At 37.9% G+C, this 18700-nt stretch overlaps 2 protein-coding genes across 2 annotated transcripts; one reads left to right on the top strand and one right to left on the bottom strand.

The window, feature by feature from the left end:
- The first annotated feature begins 1205 nt into the window (after positions 1 to 1205).
- On the top strand, positions 1206 to 1931 carry LOC138881394 (uncharacterized). Its single transcript, XM_070161616.1, has one exon. The coding sequence runs from the start codon at positions 1206 to 1208 to the stop codon at positions 1929 to 1931; it is 726 nt and encodes a 241-aa protein (XP_070017717.1).
- Positions 1932 to 11154: 9223 nt separating this feature from the next.
- LOC104233745 (uncharacterized protein C12G12.07c) lies at positions 11155 to 15686 on the bottom strand. The gene is made up of 4 exons (XM_009787182.2): positions 14876 to 15686; positions 14244 to 14431; positions 11866 to 11937; positions 11155 to 11783 (listed from the first exon to the last, which is right to left on the bottom strand). Exons 1-4 carry the CDS (start codon positions 15543 to 15545, stop codon positions 11400 to 11402), a joined length of 1314 nt encoding a protein of 437 aa, XP_009785484.1. The 5' UTR covers positions 15546 to 15686; the 3' UTR covers positions 11155 to 11399.
- Positions 15687 to 18700: the final 3014 nt, after the last annotated feature.

Genomic DNA, 18700 nt, shown 5'->3' with positions numbered 1-18700 from the left:
GGAAAGGAATTGGTGGTAGTAGACAAAGAAGATAATGATCATTTTCAAGTAGCTAACAAGTTTGCAATATTACAAGGGATGGATGAAGAGGAAGAACTTGTTAATCAATTGGCAATGGTGGCAGCTGATGCAACAACAAACAGTCCAACACTTCATAACCAAGCATCTACAAAGCCAAAATCAAAAAATATGGTCGATAATGAGGGAAAGTTAAATCCAGCAGCACAAGCTTTTCATCTTAACTCATCGGGTATTAGTTCAACTAATGGTCTAGTCAACAGAAAGGAGGCATCAAAAGCAAAAAACGATAATGCATAATGGGTACAAAGAAGGTTCAAGGATAAAACAGGAGAAGGAATAGTGAAGATCAATAAACCATGCCAGGAAATCCCATCACACGATACATTAGTGAACAAAGTACTTAATAAAACTCCAAATTCTCAAGCAGAATGGTCAAAATCGTCTACTCTTAAAGAAAGAGTGCAAGGCTGCGGAGGCAGGCTATGGGATGCACAAAGGGAATACAATTCAGAGGAGAACGAAGTACCACTAGGAGCACAAGCTAATGAGGAACCAAATGAGAAGGACAAAGAAGAAGATGAGCAAAGTGTAAATGGAAAGCCTCATGCCAATGACAACAATACAACTGGTAATTTTTTAATAAAGGGACGATCAGAAAATGTTGAGCATAACAATAATTTTCAGATAGCAGAAGTCACAGAAAATAGAAACTATGAAGGAAGAGGCCCAGAGGTAAATGATCCTGGAGGAACAGAAGATGATAAACTGCAGAAATCACAAGAAGACCCACAAGGACACAACACAACAGAGAAGGAGAAACAACCAAAACAAAAAATAGAAATAGTAAATATTACTGTTACATTGGAGAAAAACCAGTTGCAGCTGTTAAAAAGAGGAGAAGAGAAGGCCTTGGTCCCTAAAAAGAATACATTTGGAGCTACATCAGGAGGGGAGGAAGACAATGAAGAAGGAGAAGAAATGGCTAAATCAGGATACGACATGGATCAAGAATCAACTACCCAACACCTTATGAATGCTGCAAGACAAGGTGACTTATCACCTACGCAAGTGAAAAAGGCAAAATCAGCAGCAAAAGGTAAGAAGAAGCAACAAAAAGATAATTTTGCAGCACCAAAAGCTGGGATGCACACAAGGAGAACGTTAACTAAATCCAACAATCAGTGATGAATGCTCTCATTTGGAATATAAGGTCAGTTAACATACAACAAGCCTTTGAAAGGTTGACAAAAATGCATAGGCAAAATCACTATGAATTTGTAGGTTTAATGGAGCCAAAGCAACAAGCAAAAAAACTGGAAAGTTACAGAAACAAGATAGGACTTGCACAGGCAATTGCAAATGTTTCCAACAAAATATGGGCTTTCATAGATGAGGTATTTGAGGTAACTGTTATGTACAATATGGTGCAACAATTAACACTAAGATTGTTTCATACTGAATCACATGTGGAGTTTATCCTAACATTGATATACGCAAAATGTGATGCAATTGAGAGGATAGAATTATGGGATTCATTATATGCAATGGCAAGGGATATGGATGAACCATGGCTTGTAGGAGGTGATTTCAATGTAATATGGGACGAAGAAGAGAAGTTTGGTGGATTACCTGTGTCATTGAATGAAATTGATGATTTTCGACACTGCATCAACACTTGCAATCTCTTCGACCTTGGATTTAAAGGCAGCATATTTACTTGGTGGAATGGGAGAGCAGAGGAAGACTGTATATTCAAAAGACTAGACAGATGTTTGGCCAATGTTGAGTTCCAACAAACATTTCCAGGAATAGAGGTGCAACATTTGTCAAAGACTGGTTCTGATCATAGTCCAATGTATTTGAAGTGTGATATAAAATCTCCTCCTATAAAAAACCTTTTATGTTCTTGAATTTTTGGGTGGAACATGCGACTTTTAAAGATGTGGTGAAAGAGAATTGGTATGTTGATTTTAGTGCAAATCCGTATATTCTCTTTAATCATAAGTTAAAAAAATTAAAGAAGGCCCTTTCATTGTGGAGTAAGGCTACATTTGGAGATATTTTTCAAAAGATAGCAAGTATGGAGGAAGTAGTGATGGTTCATGAAGCAGAATTTGAAGCAAATCCTACAGAGATGAATAGGGAGAGGCTACAAAAGGTTCAGGCAGAATTGATCAAATGTCTTGCACTAGAGGAGAAATATTGGCAACAAAAGACAGGCATGACTTGGTTCAAGGAAGGGGACAGGAACACTAATTTCTTCCACGCACAAGTGAGAGGTAGGAGGAAGAGACTTCAGCTTAACAGAATTCAAAACAGTGAAGGAACCTGGATTGAAGAAGAACAAGAAATTGCGGAAGAGGCTATTAAATACTACGAGGAACAGTTCACAGAAACAACAACTCATTCATCATTGGATATCGTAGAGCATGTTCCTAATATGATTAACACTGAGCAGAATGCAGAATCGATTAAGCAGCCAACAAAAGAGGAGGTAAAAGTGGCAGTATTCGGACTCAATGGTGATAGTGCTGGGGGCCCAGATGGGATGACAGGAAAATTCTATTATTCTTGTTGGGACTTAATAGGGGATGACCTGTACGACATGGTGAGGGCTTTTTTCAATGGTCACGAGCTACCCAAGTGTGTAACACACACAAACATAGTTCTACTACCAAAGAAAAAAGAAGTTACCACTTTTTCTGATTTAAGACCAATAAGCCTCAGTAATTTCTCAAATAAGGTTATATCAAGAGTGGTACATGAAAGGCTAGTGAAATTTCTCCCAAGTCTGATATCGAGGAACATGCAGGTTTTGTTAAGGGAAGGAATATAGTAGAAAACATCCTTCTAACTCAGGAGATAGTGACTGACATTAGGCTTAGAATAAGGCTGGACCTAATGTCATCCTCAAGCTAGATATGACCAAAGTTTATGATAGATTATCTTGGCTATTCCTAACCAAGGTACTAAGAAAGATGGGATTCACAGAAAGGTTGATAGGGATTGTCTTTGGATTAGTGTCAAACAATTGGTGTTCTATTCTAATCAATGGTCAAGCTCATGAGTTCTTTAAGTCATCAAGGGGAATAAAACAAGGTGATCATGTATCTCCAACTTTGTTTATATTGGCAGCATAAGTGTTATCTAGGGGTCTCAATGCACTACATACTAACCTGTATTTTTGTGGATTTGGGATGCCAAAGTGGAGTCCAAAGATCAATCATTTGGCGTATGCAGATGACATGATTATTTTCTCATCCTCAGATGAAACATCTCTGATGCTGATTATGCAAGTGCTGAAGACATATGAAACTGCATCTGGGCAGCTTGTTAACAAGACCAAATTAGCTGTGTACCTGCACCATTTAACAGATATGGAAGTGGTCAACAAGGTGGAAAGGATCACAGGCATGCATAGAAATGATTTCCCTATCATATATCTAGGTTGTCCTATATTTTATGCAAGGAGAAAGTTGGAATTCTATCAGCCCCTAATTACTAAGGTAATGGAAAAACTGCAATCATGGCAGGGCAAGTTATTATCAGTAGGGGGCAGGGCAGTTCTCATATCCCATGTATTGCAAAGCATGCCTATGCATCTACTATCAGTTGTAAACCCTCCAAAGCATGTGATAAATAGGTTGCACAAATTGTTTGCTCAGTTTTTCTGGAGCAGCACTGTAGGAGGAACGAGCAGGCATTGGGCTTCATGGAATACCTTATGCATGCCAGTTGAGGAAGGAGGAATTGGCTTCAGGTCACTGCATGATGTAGCAAAGGCATTATTCAGCAAGTTATGGTGGAATTTTAGAACAAAACCAAGCCTATGGAGCTCTTTCGTATGTCAGAAATACTGTAAAAAATTAAACTCTGTAATTGTTCCATGGAAAAGGGGTTCTCACATCTGGAGAAAAATGTTGGAATGTAGAGATCTAATTGAACATCAAATCCTTTGGCAAACAAAAATGGGATCATCACTTTTTTGGTATGAAAACTGGACAGGTCTTGGGGCACTATATTTTTTAGTTCCTCAGGACTTTGTCATTGATGAAAATGTACATAATGTACATGATGTTACCTTAGATGGTGAGTGGGATGTGGACAGGCTATTTGAAATACTTCCTAAAGACTTAGCAGTTCACATTCTGGAGAAAACCAAACCACCTTCAACTATGCAGGTCCTTGACAGGACTTGTTAGATGCTGGAAACAAGAGGATATTTCAGTGTTAAGTCAGCATGGGAGTATACGAGAAGAAGAGACGAACGAAGAACAGCTTATAGAATGATTTGGGTAAAGGGACTACCTTTTAAAATAGCATTTTTCATGTGGAAAGTGTGGAAAGCAAAGCTACCTTTAGATGATTTCTTGAAAAGGGTAGGCTACTGCATGCCGTCAAAATGTTGGTGTTGTGTACAGCCTGACAAGGAATCTCTTCAGCACTTGTTTTTTAGATCAGAAACTGCAAAGATAAGTTGGAAGTATTTTCTATCGAGGGCAGGAATAGCTGTGGAGGGACTTACATTGCACCAAGCAATCACAAAATGTTGGACTGCAAATGTGTGCTTAAGGCTAAAACCGTTAATGCAAGCACTCCCCTCATGCGTAGTTTGGGAACTTTGGAAAAGAAGAAATAGTATGAAGTATGGTGATGTTGTGACAACTAGCAGGGTGATTTATCAAGTTTCATCAAATCTTTAGGCATTGGTGAAAGTGAGAAAGTCGGGGATGGACATGGTACCTCACAAATGGCAAGATCTATTAGCTATGATGGAAAATTTCACTCCTAAACTTAAAGTTACAAAAGTCATGTGGGAATTTCCAAGTGCAGGATGGCTAAAAGTTAATACGGATGGTGCATCGAGGGGAAATCCAGGGAGGAGATCAATATGTTTTTGTATAAGAAATGAAAATGGTGACATAGTCAAGTCAGTAGGGAAAGAGATTGAAGAGACAACAAACACAGTAGCTGAAGCGAAGGCCATGGTAGAAGCACTAAGGTTCTGCAGATTTCAACAATACTCTCATGTATTGCTTCAAACTGACTCAATGTTATTAAAAAAGATAATGGATGGGATCTGGAAACCACCATGGATCATATCTGAGCAGGTAGAGGAAATGATGCAACTAATGAATGAGGGCAATTACACAGTGACTCATATTCATAGAGAGGGCAACAAGCTGGCAGATCATTTGGCTAATTATGCTTTAGATCATGGAGAAATAGAATGCCAACAATTCTGGCATCTAGATGCACAGGGAAGGAGGTTGGTTAATGAAGATAAGCTGCAATGTCCAAATCTAAGGGTGAAGGTGAACAAGAGATAGTAAGCAAAGAGAAAAGGAAGAGCGGGAGGTGAAATAATGCTTTCAGTTATTTGGATATACAACCAGCATGGTGCAGAAGTGTTTAATATCATACACATGGTTCAGGGATATGGGAATATAAAAATGATTTATCCTAATTTCGAGCACAACAAGAAGCAAATGGCATTGGAAACACAACTAGCATGTGCAACAAATATGTCTTCGAGAAAAGCAGGCAACAAAGGCCAATGCTTTATATTATCGCATGCTTCAATCCAATTCGGATTAAATAATCTCTTAATATGCATACAAGGTTTAATGTGGAAGGACTGGCAGACAACACATGCTGGTGAGCAAAGGAATCAAATGGAAAAGTGGAATGCACGTGGAAAGTTATCTAGGATACATAAAAGCATGTAATACTCTAGGATGAAGGTACTATGGGATATATTTCTTTATGCTGCAGCTGTAAGTGGAGCTCACGTGTGATTCCAGTACAAAGCTGTCTCTCATTACCTCAATCGACGAAGAATGAACGCAGCAAAAAAAAGGTACAGTTGCCATGCACGCTAACTGCTGTCAAGTGGGAGTTTTTTGGGACAGAACTAACACCAATAGTTCACGCAAAGCACAGCAGCTGGAAAAGGATTCTAAATGTGCATTGAGGCATTTTCTGAATATTTTAATGTGCACACATGGTTTCATGTGCAAGGCATGGCAGACAACACATGCTTTTGAGCAAAAGGATCACATGGAAAAGGCTATAGGTGGGGCACACGTGCTTTCCACCACAAAGCTTCAACAAATTGTATTACAAAGTTTAATAGCATTAATATGTTATCAATGTTGAGTGTAACACTCAATTTTGATAATAGGATACTTGTTAAGTTCAAACTTAATTACTTTCTGTTCGTAGGATATCATGACATTGTATTTCGTATTTTATCTGGTTATAAATAAAACTAGCCCTAGGCGTTTGCCTAGCGGACAAAAAAAACTCCTAAGTGTATCCCTTCACTACTAGCCTTGCTTTCGATCTCTCTATGCCCACATCTGCCTTGTGCTTCACCTTGTATACCCATTTACATCCTATTGCCCTTTTTCCACTTGGAAGAGGCACAAGACTCCAAGTATGATTGGCATAAAGGGCTTCAAACTCTTGATTCATAGCTGTCTGCCAAGTAGGATCAGCAGTTGCCTCCTCATATGAACTGGGTTCAATCTCATGGGAAATAGTTTTGATCAATTGCTGACTATCAGAATTCAAGGTATTGAGTGAGACACATTGGGCATTGGGTATGGATGCATTGAAGGAAAGAGAGGTGGTGCTTTGGTTACTACTAGAGGGAGAGTCAGGATGATTTGTTTGTAATTTGGGTAGTGAATAGTTGTAATTTTTCAAGTAAGTGGGGACTTTGAGGGTTCTAGATGGCCTTCCTAAAGCTTCATTAGATTCTTGTATTATTGAGTTAGAAGTATTGTTAGGCAGAGTTTCATGAGTTTTCATTATTATCAGATAAGGAAAATTGTTCTTCTGAACTTGAAGTCACATGAGGGTTAGGTTCTCTTGCCCCTGGGGATGAAGGATCAGTTGACATTGTTGGGAGAGATGTCCTAGGAAAAGTAGGAATAGATGTTGACCTATGAGAAAGAAATAGTTCTTGTGCTATTCTGCATTTACTTATGGAAATGAGGGAAAGACTCTATTAGAACTAGAGTGCAAAGCAAAAGGAAATACACCTTCATGAAATACATCCCTTGAAACATGAATTTTCTTTGTGACTAGATTGAGTACCTTGTAGCCCTTTGTCCCAAAAGGATATCCCACAAAGACATGAGGTAAGGATCTAGATTCAAATTTATCTTTGTGAGGTTTTAGATTTGTAGGAAAGCGGAGGCATCCAAAGCTTTTGAGGTGAGAGTATTTGGTTTTTTTGTATAGTAGCTCCAGTGGACATTTATTTTTTAGAGTGGTAAAAGAGAGTCTGTTAATCAAGTATGTTGAGGTGAGGATACATTCTCCCCAGTATTGCATGGGGAGTTTGGACTGATACAACAGTGGCCTGGCCTCCTCCAAAAAGTACTTGTGTTTTCTTTTGACTATGCCATTTTGTTGAGGTGTATAGGGACATGCTTTGTGGTGTATAATTCCATTAGACTGCAATAAAGAAGCAGTCTCAGAATTTATGAACTCAAGGACATTATATGTTCTAATGATCTTAATGGAATAGTTGAATTGATTTTTCACCATGGCAGAGAAAGCCTTGATTACTTGTAGGGCATTGCTCTTGCAACTAAGAAGATGTGTCTAAGTGCACCTATTGTAGTCATCTACTAGGTTGATAAAGTACTTATTCATATCATGTGTTGGCACATGATAGGGCCCCCACAGGTCTACATGTAAGATTTCAAAGATCTTGGTTGTTACTGTAGTTCTTTCTGGGAATGGCAGTCTATTTTGTCTAGCCATTGGGCATATTGGATAGATAAAGGACTGTTTGGATGAAAATTGAAAGGGTATTGACTCAATACCTCTCATATTGGCAAAGGGTACATGTCCCAATCTATTGTTCCATAAGAGATCAATCATGTGTTTATCATTCATAGATGCATTGCATGTAGGACTATTATTTCTTTCATATTGCACATGAGAATTGGTGACAATCTTATTACATTCAGAAGAGGAAGTGTGTGATCCAGATATAGTAGGGAAAGAAGAATTATGTAAACTAGATGCAATGTGTGAAACAGAGTGTGGACTAACACTACTGCTACTAATTATACTAGATGGAGTAGACTGAGTGATTACATCACCTTTATTTAATGCACTAGATGAATTATCAAAGACTAGGGAATTAGACTTGCAAAAATCTGAAGTGTTATACTTGCAAGAATCTGATTTGTAGAGATACAGACCATCCTTACTTTTACTAATTGCCAGAGGCCTCTTCAGTGAAGGGGCTTGCAGAAGGATGCAAACAAATTTGGTGAATATGACAAAGCTATCAAATTGAATTGTCAAGCAATGTACTGAGATTAGGTTGAATTTGAAACTGGGAACAAAGCGAACTCTTTTCAAAATGAACTTAGGGCTCATTACTACATCTCCCGTCAATGTCACCTTCACCTTATAACCATTGGGCAAAGTAACTAGGAAAGGGTAAATTAAGGTTTTCACATTGATTAACATGGATCTATTATAGATCATATGGTTTGATGCCCCAGAGTAAAGTATCCAAGAGTCAGCAACAGACCTAGAACATTCATATGAGCTAGAGCTAGGATCAAAATGAGTTGAACAAGCTGAGATACCTGCAAAATTCACAGCTCCTGCTTTCATTTCGTTTCCTGCATTTCCAGCATGAAAATTCTCCAGGATGCTCACCAGCGGATTATATTGTTCCTTAGTAAGATTCTGCATAGTTATGTCTTGTTCCTGTGCATGTCCATTGTTTCCATCTCCACCTTCAATGCCACTTTCTCCTTGACTTCCATGTACATTGGCATCAATTCTCTTTCCCTTGTTAAACCTTGAATCTTGAGGATAGCCATGCAACTTGTAGCATCTTTCCTTAATGTGACCTGGCTTCTTACAATAGTCACAAAAAGGTCGTGCCTATTCCCAAAGTGTCCTCCCCTGTAGTTGTTGTTTCCAGTTCTGTTTCCCTGTTGATTGTAGTTCATATATCCAGTGTTGTCTGCAACGTTTGTCTGTTGACCAAAGTTTGTCCTGAAGTGATTTCCTCCTGATCTGTTAGCACTCAAGGCAGTAGACTCAATCACCAATTGATTGTTTGGCTTGACCTCTCTTTGTTTCTCCTCTTGGATGAGAATTGAAAAAGCTTGTGCGAGTGAGGGTAATGGATTTATCATTAAAATACTTCCTCTGACTACAATGTAGACTTCATTTAGTCCCATTAAAAACTGAATCAATCTTCTATCTTGCTCAACTTTCTGCATGTTCGCCTTGGCACCACATGTACAATTGCATCTGCATTGAGCATGTGCATTCAATATGTTTAGTTCTTCCCAAAGTTTCTTCATTTTAGTATAGTACCCAGTGATGTCTAGGGTTCCTTGACTCAAATCATTTATCTCCCTCTACAGTTGATACAATTTTGCCCCGTTTGTTTGATCATATCTGTCTTCAAATTCTTTCCAAAGTTCCTGAGCATCATTAACATATTGTAGACTATCCGCCAAGTCCTTTGAGATAGAATTTAGGATCCATGACGTGACCATGTCATCGCAGCGTTCCCATTGATCATAGTTAGGATCCTAAGGATCTGGCTTTCTGCACTTCCCATTTATGAATCCTACTTTATTTTTCACTGAGAGATCTCTTAGAACTCCTCTTCTCTAGGATCTATATCCTGATCCGTCGAAAAGACCCGGTACAAGCATAGAACCAGAGCTTTCAGATGGATGCATGTAGGGCGGATTTGTCGAATCCAAGGCCGGATTTGGATTTGTCGAATCCGTTGTGTTTTCATCAAGAGCCATGATTATCAAGGATCGATTTGATAGGAAAAGTTGGAAAAATTTCGATATTCGTACTGAAACACTCCGTAGGGATACACTTCGAATAGGAAGGAAAATTGACTAATTGAGTTTAGGATCGAGAGTCTCGCTCTGATACCATGACAAAGCAGTAGAGGAAATGAAGAGGATGAGCTCACCTCGAGTGAGCTCTAATGGCGAACGAGAGATGCCATAGACGAGGGACTTCTGGAAGCTTCTTTTCTATTCCACTAGAGAATGAGCTTAGCTCAAAATGTAAAATGATACATGAGAAAATGAATACCGTACAGTAGAAAAAATACCTACACCTATTTATACTACGTACACCTACTACATACACCTACAACTATATATAACTACCAACTCACTTGTACAACTAATAAATATACACACGTGTGTCAATAAGGCTCAAATAGATATGCTTGAGATGGTTTTGTCCAACTACAGCAACTCGCACACGCAATATCATTAAGAACAAACGCTTACTTGATAGTATTATTATGATTAATTAACATGCATTCTCAAATAAAATGTGTCCATTAAATACATTTTTATTATATGATTATGATTAATTAACAAGCATTCTCAATTTAATCTATTTTCACGACTCGGGTTTGACTGGTTGATCTTCTGGCTCGTGGGGGCTCACTGACAAGTGACAAAGCGCTTGATTCTGTATCAAACACTATACTCATTTTGGATGCAACCAATCAGTTCAGGCAAGAAGCGAACCTTGAGCACTACGGACAAGGAAATACAAGCAGCGGACATGAATAAATTTTCCAACGGAAAAGTGTTTATCGGGCGAAAAGTTGTCACAACAATTCTTTGGTAAAACAAATTATCATATACCCCTTAAAAATATCCCAAAAGAAAAAAAGTTAAGTTCATAGGTATGATATGATTCAATGATATCAAGAATCATTGCTAACCATAATAATTCTTAAAATCACCGAAAAGGTCACCTAAAAACTTGACAAATAATTGATATATCTTTCACTCCTCCACTTAATACTTAACTACGATCCAAACTCATGACATGCAACTAACTCACGCACGTCTAATCCACACGTCACGTCGTTGCACTCTTACCACTATATCAAAGCCCCAAGCCGCTAAGCATAATAATTGCAGTTCAAAAAATTTACCAAAGCAATTAAATTAAGTTATTATGTGGATTAACATTCAGTTGTGCTTTATATAACTATCACCTCCTGCCTAAACATTTAATATCAGCAAATAGCACCTTCACATTTAATATCAGAAGCCGCAATATAACGCTAGGAAATGCTAAGAACGTTCAGAACCAAAAACGATCTGCAAGTAATGATCTTTGAAGAAGCTACAACGGCTCTATTCTTTCTCAAATTGACAATAAGATTTCCCAGTTCTTTAGGAAATAAGATTTCCCAGTTCTTTCAGCTACAAAAAGCGTCCAGGATGATGCACAAGCAAGCAGAAAACACTTTTGTGATTCCATGTAAAGGGAAACAGCTTGACCACCTCCACGAAGCTAGCAAAAGAAATTGTATAATCACCTAAACATGGTCATACTTCAGCAGAGAAACTGCCTGCATGATCACCTGAAGCATAATTATTGTAACTCCCGCCGCCACCACCTGTACCCCTGCCACCCCTTCCCCTATAGTTATTAAAATGGTTCCTCTGGTGGTAGTTACCAGATTGGTCGTAGTATTGACTACGGCCATTCTGGTAGGACCCTCCCCTGCCACGTCCTCCACGGCCATTGGAGTTTCCACGACGGCCACCCCCACTCCCACCACGATTACCCCTGTAGTTCTGATAAGACCTCTGGGGAACAGATTGTTGCCGATTGAAATCTGCATCCTTCAAATTATCAACACCTTCCGTCTCAGGTGCGACTTCTTCTGGTTCAGCAAATTGTTCAGACATGTTGTCACCCTGCTCCCCCTACAAAGTGTATAAAAAGAACAGATTACATATGGTGGATACAACCACTAAACTTCAATTCTCTTAGAAAGGTCAAGAATACCTGCTGCAGTTCCACATTGCTAGCGTGAATTTCGTTACTTTCAACTGCTTCAGAACTTGCAGCATCTTCCTCCTGAAAACAGTTCATGTTCACAGTTGAATGATAACATGAAGGAAAGCATGGACCACTGAACAACAATGATATCACACGAGAAGTGCTATAGACAAACTTCTATACATATTCAATTCCCTGTAAATGCACACAATGTAGTCCCTTTTCAAAGCCAGGTAAATTAAAAGCACAGATTTTAATAAGAAAACTGGATTTACACACTTCAGATGCCAAAAGTAGTGACCAGTGAAACTCACATGTCTGGGAAAAGTTCTCACGTTTTATTTTAAACAAATGTAAGTCAATATTTCTACGGCTACAAATTAAGGATAAAATATTATTGTGATACGTTAAAACGAGTAGTTTCAGTGAAAATACTAAAGACTAGCTTAGGTTGACAAGAGTCTAAGAATATAGAGCGAGAAAATGATGTAAAAAAGGTGAGGAAAGGTAGGATAACTCAGGACCCAAGGTTAATAAGTTATTCTTTTTCTACACAAAATTCTTGCTCACTCTCTCACCAGCATGTAGCTTGGCCTGCACATAAAGCGCTCAGAATTGAAGCAAAGAGGGTTCAGGATATAAAGACAAAAATCCAAGTCTATCTTTGACCAGGTTTTCAGGCTTCTTCATATTGGACTCATTGGCAATATATCAATCAAACAACCAACTATGCCTCAAACTCAAAAAAGTTGGTTTGTTGTACGAATCCTCCCATCTATTCCACTTTTTAAGGGAGCATTTCATGTCAATACTAAATACGCCTTTTAAGGAAATTAGGTGTTCTCTAAAACTGGTGACGCTATAAGTCTCACAGTTAATTCCTCCACTGGCATATAAGTCTCTAACTAGACTACAAAGACTCCTGATATAAGGTAAAATAATCTTGGTACAGAACTCAACATTAACAATATTGTTTGGTTACAGTTTCCTTTTCCGTATAAAAAGAACTTGCATAAATTATTCAGAAATCTCTGTATTATTTTACGCGGGATAGAATGTGGTATAATAATAATACGTGTATTAATAATGCAACGGATTAGATAACTAAAATCACATAAGCACTCTCATACCTTTCAAAGCTACTATATCAACCATTTTGAGCAACCCAGAACAAAGAAGTCGCTGCCTCTACTGTTCTGTATACCAGTGCCAAAAAGAGGAAGATCTATTTTTTTTCCTTTTTTGAGAATCGTGAAGCTTTATTCCTAACAGCACAAAGATTGTGCTAGAAATCTGCACAGTGAAGCAAAACACTGAAGCATAAATACGTCCCTCTCTAAAACTGTAGGGGTTCTAGTAGCTCTAACACATGTTCAGTTTGATTTAGAAGTTCCAATCTACACCAAAAATAAAGCGAAAAAATACTGTTGGCTTTGATCTTCTGAATGGAATTGTAACTGCCCTCAAAACATATACAGGTTCAACATTGGCACAAGTGAAGTTGAGCTACCTTTTTCTTTTATTTTCCTCGTTTTGGCCTTTGAATAGGGGATAGTCTTGACGGCAATTTCAGTAATGTTGGAGAAAGAGGAAAGCAAGAGGAGCTGAGAGGGAATAAAGCTTCCTCTCTGATGTTGGAGGAGGAAGCCAAGGGAATATACTTCTGGGTTTCATCTTCTAACTCCCTTGTATTGTGTAGAATTTTGGCAGAGAGGAACTAAAGCTATCAACAACGGTATTTAGAACAGCTTTATAGCAAGGGAATATACTTCTGGGTTCATCTTCTAACTCCCTTGTATTGTGTAGAATTTTGGCAGAGAGGAACTAAAGCTATCAACAACGGTATTTAGAACAGCTTTATAGCAAAGAACATCTTATCCAATATATTAAGACCACAACAAGAAAATGCAGAAAGACCAATGTATGAGACCCCCCCCCGGAATAAAATATAACAGCGGAAAAGCCTCATCACCTAACCTAGAGGCCAGGACAGTGCAAAATCTAACAAGTTAAAGACCAACAAGCCAAAACATATGAACATCTCAGTTCCTTTAAAGGAAATGGGCGATGGAGGCTTGTACTTTTGATGTTCAGTTATTTAGCAATACGTAGAAGTGAATTGCAAGGTAAGACACCAACTTAACCAGAAGCTTCATAAGGCCTTAACAATAGCTCAGCAATTACGTTATATACAGCAACTTCAAACAAGGGATATAACAGAAATATCAATGAGTTAAATCTTTGCATTCATCCACAAAAACATAAACAAGCAAAACTCATGTGCATCCAACAATCAAACATATTATCAAGGCAAGCTTGCAAGATGTCTTTCGGACCTTAAATATAGCAATTAGTATAGATGCTTTACTCCTATAAGCATTTACCTTCTGCTCATACTGCACATTTGGTGTTTCCACTTGCAGCGGTACGTCGACAGGCACAACCTCCACATGCTCTTCTACTGGCACTGGATAAGACCCATATTTACCAGCAGCTGCATCCACTTTAACAGGGTCTACGGTAAAATATAGTGAACCAATGATCTTGTCCAGCTTTGATCTCAGCCCCGCATCTGCAAGAAAAAGGACATAACCAGTTAAAATCATCTATCAAAGACTGCCTTAAAGTCTTGACATGTCTTCCTAAAACGTAAATTTCCATAAAACAGCAACAAGTAAAATTCGTTTTTAAACCAGTTAGGGTCAAACAAGAATCTCTATATACATTCCCTGGCAAATTAAAAATGTCAATGCCAGGATAACAATAACAACAACTACTACCAGTGGCGGATGTAACTTTAGTGCTGACATGGAACATATATGTGTGTGTACAACAAAATTTCAATGAAATATTAATTTTTTGAACCCATAGTTTTAAAAGCACAGTTAGCTCATTGTTAAAATTGGCTAAACCTCAATCCCAAACAAGTGGGGCTCGCGCTAATATGCATCCTCTATATCCACTCCCGACAAAGTAAACAAACAATATTTTATCTGAGAAGAAAAAAGACACTCACAAGTAGCATCGGAATTGGGTTCGATGGGCTGATCAGACTTCGAAAGCCATAGCTTAGCATGCTCAGTACATTTCTGAAGGGCGTGCTTGTGTGACAAGGGAGAGTTAACAGGGCGTGAAACAAGCAAACCGCTAAGCATCGAAATCAAATCCAAATCTCTTTCGCCTAACAGATCCATCACGTCGTCAGTCGATTCATCCTCCGGCATACAGTCGTAGCTCAAACAACACGCCCTCTCCATAGTCCTCGTCAGCATCGTCGCTGTTAAATCACTCTGCTGCAACGACTTCACGTCAAACAGGCTACCAAAGTACAACAGATTAAGTAAATCCTCAACACATTCTCCTTTGATATTAGAATCATCAATAGGTGTATCGACAGCGGACTCTGACGGCGGAACTTGGCGTTGTTGTTCAACGGCGAGGTTGATTTCTTCAGCGACGGCTGCTGCGAGTGGCTGACGAAGCTTCTCGAGCTCGTCAATGCCGGCGAGGACAGCGGATTTGGAGCGGAAAGTTTCCTCTTGTTCTTTGTTGAGGGTTTTGCCTTTGGATAGAGATTCTTCCATTTGGACAATACGGTTGTATTTCTTGCGAAGAGCACGGAGGCGCTTGTTGATCACGCTGAGTACCGGCCCATCGGAGAGTTCTGATGCTGGTGTAGATGCCATCGGTGGTGGTTCACCGAGGAATGAGGAAGAAATGAGAAGTGCGCCGCCGTGGACGGCGACAAGGGTTTTTGGAGGGTCTGTGGAATGGAGAGGCAGAGGAGTTGAGACTGTGGAGAGGATTACCTTTCCCAATTTATAAATGAAAACATCTCCGCCTTAAAATGAGGTGAATAATAAATATATAAATTATTAGAAAAATAATCATTAAAATGCTTATGTAAGTATCCAAGGGTATTTTTAATTTTAAATTCTTTTTTATTGGAAAAATTTCACATAAGAACAACTGAGCTCCATACTTTTCAATTTTATAGCCCATATTTTAATTTATAACCAACTAGCCAAAAATAATGGGCTAAAATTCAACATACAACTCCAATAAGTTCTCAGAATTACTATTTAATTTTTAAAAAAGATTGCTCAACCTTTTAAGTTAATTTTCGAATCAATAACTGTGACTCAAATATTAGTCCAACAAACCAAATTTATTTGGGTGGCAAAAATTAGATTTTTAACAAACTTAACTATATGGGTTTAAATTTCGAATTTGATTTTGTGAGAAATTTGGGGTGGGTGTTATTTAGACTTGTTAGAAATAGTATAAGGAGGTTGTATATAAAATTTGAAGTCATTTAATGGAGATTTGGACTGGTTTTGAACAAGAATTGCAACTGAAAATCGTGGAAGAAGTTCGTCTACATACGCTTGTATAAAGGTGTATAATAATGTATAAGATGTGTTTATACACTCATATACACTATTATACAAGATTATACATAATTATACAAAAAACTGACCTCGTCTTCTTCCTTGGGTCTTTTCTGAAATTTAACTCAAATCTTGCTCAAATCTACTCCAAATCACTTCAAATTTAAATTTTGAACTTCTTTTGATATTTTCAATCAATTAGAACAATACTCAACCCAAACAACTAACAAATTCAAAAGGTCATATTTTCGAAACCAAAGGTTTGAATGACCTTCAATGGTGGACTTCTACTCTTTTTAATTTTTTTACATTGCAACCAGGTGATGTAGGGGGAGAAGCAGTAATGGCGAATGTGCCCTTAAAGCATATGTAGAAGAAGTGAGAAGAAAAAAGAACGAAAGCAATGGTTATGAGAACACAATTTTAACTCCATAGCTTTTAGAAGCAATGGTTGTAAGAATACAGATTTTGAATTTGCAAGAAATACTGTTTTCAAAATATGTACAATATGGGCTAGATGGTGTAAAACTTAAAAATAGGGGTCATTTTTTGTTATGGTGTGAAGTCATGCGTATTTTCTTGTAATTCTTTCCTTTTTTATTCCTGTATTGCTAATGCCTACTGTCATTTTTTGTCTTATTGCCCATAAAATAATATTATATAATTTTTTTTTCCAGAAGTTAGGTGAATGTTTAAGCTTAATAGTTAATACTATCAATCTAATGTTTTACTACCATATTTTTTATGCAATCAGCTGAACACAATATTATAATATTAGTTTGTCTGAGATTTTATGTTGAGATTGCTTTGTTTGTAATGGAATATTAATACATATTAGATTATAAAGATATTATCATTAAATCTAAACAGCAGATTATAAAGATTTTTAAATTTTTACCATCTGAACAAACATAATTTATTTTTATTTTAAAATTCATGAATATATATTTATATTAAAAGTTATATAATATATTTATAAATATTAGAAAAACATCTGTGAAGGATTATCTCTACAACAACATATCCAGTATTATCTCACAATGTGGGGTCTGTGAAGGATAGTGTGTATACAGACCTTACCCCTACATTGTAAAGTTAAAGAGGCTGTTTCTAATAGACCCCCGGCTCTCTTAATTTATATAGTATTATAAAAAATAAAAAAATAAAAAGACTAGTTAATGAAACACACCACAAAAGCTAGCGCCAAAGCAGCAAAAAATGTGTCTATATCCTTATTTTCAGTTGGTATTTTGTAGTCAATAATCACAACTATTGACATGATTATTTTAAAATAATCATTTTTCACACCAAAACAACATAGTAAATACAAAAATAAAGTTCAAATTGTGTATGGATAAAATCGGGGGCAAGGTCTCAACGGAAGGGGAGCACAAAGCCGGAAAGTCGTAGTCGAGGTCAAAGGCCTTTTGTATCGAGACCCTGGAAGAGGGAATAATATATCCGACATCGGACATGGTAAAGCGACGCGCCCGAGCCGAGTACGAGTTCCAGACCTGGGGAGACACGGTGAATAGTTATGCATGACAGATAGAGGGTTGTGATACCCGCCCTCAACCGAATATCACGACGCAAATCTTGCTCGATATCGATTATGGATCAATAATTACCGGGAAAATAAGATTTTTATTTTTTTTTAGACTTATACTATGGTTGAAACTCTCCTACTATATAAAGAGAAAGTTATTGTAACACGCGATTCAAGGCAATAAAAGGTTATTTTTTTACCTCCTAGCTATTGTTAAGAATTTTGCTCACTTTTTCTTTTCTTCATTCACTATTGGGCTCGAGCCGAAGGTCCAATCGCGGACAAAGTCATTGTTCAACCTAAGTTCAGGCTTGGTCACAACATTGCAACTGGTTTGATCGTTTATTTTGTTTCTAATTCATTTATATGATATTCTTAATTATTCGTGTCTAGTTAAACCACATATTCTTAAAATCGTAAAATTTAATTGTTACCTAATTTTAGGGTAAACAGTATGGTGCCTACCGCGGGGCTAAGGATAATAGTGGTGATTTGATACGAATCTCATAACACACCCTATTTTACACTTGTTCTTTGAAATCTTAATTTCATGTAAGCCCAAAAATGTCTGACTCTCAGTTTGCTCACTTGAACGTTGACGCTAAGTCCTCTCAGTTTGCTCCCTTGAACATTGATGCTAAGTTTGACCATCACTGTGAAAATAATAATTTGGTGCCCAATAATAATGTGCTTCATGTCGATCCCAACGGTGTCCCAACTGGCGACCCGGTCAATGCTAACTCGCAGGTGGCCATCAAAGTCGACTTGTCAACTGATCCCAAAAATAGTGTTCGCGGGGGACCCCAACCAACGGCTCGAGAAGCGCCCGAAGCGAAGGAGATAGGGTGAACCTACGGCTGATTTTTGAGATGTTGCAGGCTCAACAAGCGGCAGTAGCACAGCC

Source organism: Nicotiana sylvestris, chromosome 11, assembly GCF_000393655.2.
Source record: "Nicotiana sylvestris chromosome 11, ASM39365v2, whole genome shotgun sequence".
NCBI classification, from domain to species: domain Eukaryota; kingdom Viridiplantae; phylum Streptophyta; class Magnoliopsida; order Solanales; family Solanaceae; genus Nicotiana; species Nicotiana sylvestris.
This window is presented reverse-complemented; position numbering and strand designations above follow the sequence as displayed.

Excerpts from the sequence above, each read along its gene's own strand:
- LOC138881394 (XM_070161616.1), top strand. The coding sequence starts at position 1,206 with ATGAATGCTCTCATTTGGAATATAAGGTCAGTTAACATACAACAAGCC.
- LOC104233745 (XM_009787182.2), bottom strand. The coding sequence starts at position 15,545 with ATGGCATCTACACCAGCATCAGAACTCTCCGATGGGCCGGTACTCAGC. Across the intron at positions 14,432-14,875 it reads ACCCAATTCCGATGCTACTT|ATGCGGGGCTGAGATCAAAG; the intron begins GTGAGTGTCTTT and ends TTTTTCTTGCAG. Across the intron at positions 11,938-14,243 it reads ATGTGCAGTATGAGCAGAAG|GAGGAAGATGCTGCAAGTTC; the intron begins GTAAATGCTTAT and ends AACTGTTTTCAG.